The 3,674-nt window shown below is 46.8% G+C and overlaps 1 protein-coding gene across 1 annotated transcript; it reads right to left on the minus strand.

The window, feature by feature from the left end:
- On the minus strand, positions 355-576 carry LOC102173770 (cytochrome c oxidase subunit 6C). The gene has a single exon (XM_005692100.1). The coding sequence runs from the start codon at positions 574-576 to the stop codon at positions 355-357; it is 222 nt and encodes a 73-aa protein (XP_005692157.1).

A 3,674-nucleotide genomic window follows, 5' to 3' on the forward strand; every position in this document is an offset into this window, starting at 1 on the left:
GGTGTCCATGGTATTTGTTAATCACTTATTTATCAAGAGAAACTATTCTTTAGCCGAGATAGTCATAGTTCATATTTTCATAGTTCAAGAACAAAGTGAAAGTCACTCAGTCATGTCTGACTCTTTCCAATCCCATGGACTATACAGTTCATGGAATTGTCCAGGCCAGAATACTTGAGTGGGTAGCCTTTGCCTTCTCCAAGGGATCTTACCAACCCAGGAATCGAACCCATGTCTCCCTCATTGCAGCTGGACTCTTCACCAGCTGAGCCACCAGGGAAGCCCAAACAAGAACAAAGGTCAGTGACAAACTTCCATGGAACTCAACCCAAAGAAATTCTTTCTACTCCAAAATCACTTTGCACTCTGAAACATACTTGCCTTCCTCATCTCCTCAAAATCTTTTATGGAATCATAATTTCTATAGAAATATGCATATGCCTTCTTTCTTGGTTCAGCCACAGCAAACATATAGAAAGTTGCATCTCCCAGGGAGACAATAAATGCTCTGACAATATGAAAATGATGGGACAGAAGGCCACACATCTGAGGTTTTGTCAAAGAACTAGAAGCCATGATAGATTTTCTTCTTGACAGCTCAACAATGATGTCCTTCCAGACTGACAGAGAAATAGACAAGGATGAGTTTCCTGAATTGGTTATGGGGTTTATGAAGTTGGCTCTCTAATCTGACTAGATGTAAAAACACTAATGACTCTAGTTCCAGGAATAAAGAGACCACGGATGGCCCACAGCAGTCATGTGGTAGTAGCAATACCCAAAGCACCAGCATTGCATCCTCCTCATCAAGCACTTATACTAAGCGGGGGCTGGATGACTGTGCATCTGATACTTGCAAACATTTCTGGTAAAACAACAGACATAATGAAGCTAGCTGGTTGCCCGTCCTGTCACTGGACAAAGTGGAGAAAGAGAAAGCTCCAGAGATGAGCTCAGAGAGTCAAATTCTCAGGTCAGGTGTATAAAAGAGAATCACGACTGGTACAATCTGTAAAAGGGGAGGACAGCCATGGACACGTCCAGCAGAAGCTGTAGGGTGCAGCAGAGGGGCAGCGGAAGAGTGGCAGTGACAGCACGTGGTGTGTGATGAAGGCGACAAGGCCGTGGGACAAACACGGGGCAGGGATGTGTGAACGGCTGCTGGCGGCCAAGACCCAGCCTCAAAGGGCTCTCCTCCCCCCTGGTGTTTCTTTCTTATGACCAGCTTTATTTCTGACAAATAAGTGAAACAAAGTATGTAAAGCTCCCAGCATGGAGAGAAGGGCATCCTTCCCTCCATTCCCCACCACCACCATCCCTGCGGCAGCCAGGAAGAAGAAATAGGGCTGGAGCAAAAAGGAGGATGAAGCATGTGGGGATGTGGGTGGGTCTGGGGCTAATTCAGAAACACTCATCTTTGCTCCAAGCAGACAATCTGCTCCATGGAAGTCATATCCTGCCTTTCAGGCAGGGAAAAAGAAAAAACTTTGTTCAAATATTATTGTTATAAAGTAATATAGGCTTCGTGAAGAAAATGTTCAGAGGAAAGGAGAGGAAATTAGAGACAGAAAAATCATCCATAGACTCAACACCCAAAGACATTTACTGTTGCTAACATTTCAGGGTATTTCTTTTCAGATAAAGAATGTAATTTTTAGGGATGTGAAATGCTGTCAATCAACAGAGAGCTGTGACCACAAGGGACACTAGGGAGAGGAGCAGTATATCCTGTTGCCAAGCTGCTGTCACATCCCTGCGCTGGGGGCAGCAGAGCTGGGGGCCCAGCAGCTCCCAACAAGCCCTGGGTAAGGCCTCTGATAAGCTCTGAGAGTCTATGGTGACGCCTGGGGATGGTCGTCCCTGGGGATGAGCCTTTTGCTCCATCTCATGTTTCTACCCAAACACTCCAGCCTGGGATGCATCAAAGTGCAGTGTGTATGTGTGTGTGTGTGACATGGCTTGGCCTCCCAGGACGGAGGCCAGACATGGGGACAGGGCCCAGATGGCAGGAGATGTGCTTATAAACAGCATGCGGGAGGTCCTGTCACCAGGGTGAGCCTTATCTCCGCCCGCCTGGCTCCCAGCCCTGAATCCTGGACGAGATCAGTAGCAGTCAGGGCCTCTGTGTGTCACCCAGAGCCAGCACCGTCCCCACCCAGCATGCACTGTGTGCAGCTGCCAGTCTCCCTGGAGGCAGGAAAGCCAGACACATGGGGGAGAGGGGGAGGGGTGCACATAGGATTTGGGAAGGGGACGTTTGCTCTCGACCAGGCCACCATCACCTTGGCAACATTTTTCCTGGTTCAAATGAGTGCCCCCAAAATCTTGGATTTACTGTCCCACATTAATGGGCTAGGAGAAGAGAGGCCCCAAATTTCTTCCTGGCTCCAGAGGGGTAAACCATCTTTCTCTCCATGGAATTCCACCTAGGAGGGAACCGCTGGTGATGAAGACAGTGGTAGCAGGATCCCTGACAAAGTCTCTGTCTGTCTCTGGGTCACAGTTTTTCACCTGAGAAATGGGGAGAGGGAAGTCCCTGAAAGCATTATTGTCAAGGGTTTGATGACTGCATCAAGGGTGAGGACTTGTCCAGGATCTAGGTTTGGATCCTGTCTACACTGTGTGAATTGAAGCCAAAAATCTCACTCCACATGCATGAGATTTACAAACATAGGACAAGCATCTCTGCTTCACTAGAGTGACACATGGCAAGGAACCAGGGCTCTCGGTGGAAAGAAATATGGGTACATGTGATCAAGGAACCACTTCTCCCTTTCAACGAGAAAGCTAAGCAGCTCCTTAAGAAGTTGGGGCTGTGACTCTGATGTCCACTTGCAAGGAGTTATAGGGGTGTCCGAAAGCCTTGACATTCAAGACCCATCTGAAGACCTTCACAGAGAGGAAAGCTAGACTGGGCTGGGACCAGGCTGCCCCTGCTGGTGTGCTGGGCATGGCAGCACCATGAGCAGAATTCTCTAGCAGAAGCAGAATGTGAGCCATGTTTGTAAAGAACCTGCCTGTCAATGCAGGAGATGCAAGAGACTCAGGTTTGACCCCTGGGTTGGGAAGATCCCCTGGAGAAGGAAACGGCAACCCACTCCAGCATTCTTGCCTGGAAAATCCTATAGACAGAGGTGCCTGGTGGGCTACAGTCATGGGGTTGCAGAGTCGGACCCAACTGAGCATGCACAGATGCATATGCAGTGTTTGTAATTTAAAATTTTCTGGTTGTTACTTTAAAACACAAGTAAAAAAAAAAAGGTGAAAGTAATGTTACTATAACCTATTTAACCCAATATATCCAAATATTATTTCAACACAGAATAAATATAAAAAATATAATTGAGTTTTCTTTTTCCTTTTTTTATCCTAAATTTTCAAAATATGGAATGCTTTTACAATTACAGAGTAACTCAGTTCAGATGGTACATTTTTATTAGAAAGACCCAATCTATATTTAGATCTCATTTCCCTGTAGGGCCATATATTTAGTGACTTCTCAAAACTCAAATGGAGAAGGCAACGGCACCCCACTCCAGTACTCTTGCCTGGAAAATCCCACGGACAGAGGAGCCTGGTAGGCTGCAGTCCATGGGGTCGCTGAGAGTCGGACACGACTGAATGACTTCACTTTCATTTTTCACTTTCATGCATTGGAGAAGGAAATGGCAACC

Source organism: Capra hircus, chromosome 18 (genome assembly GCF_001704415.2).
Source record: "Capra hircus breed San Clemente chromosome 18, ASM170441v1, whole genome shotgun sequence".
NCBI lineage: Eukaryota > Metazoa > Chordata > Mammalia > Artiodactyla > Bovidae > Capra > Capra hircus.

What these genes read in the sequence shown, in the direction of transcription:
- LOC102173770 (XM_005692100.1), bottom strand. Translation starts at nt 576, where the DNA reads ATGGCTTCTAGTTCTTTGACAAAACCTCAGATGTGTGGCCTTCTGTCC.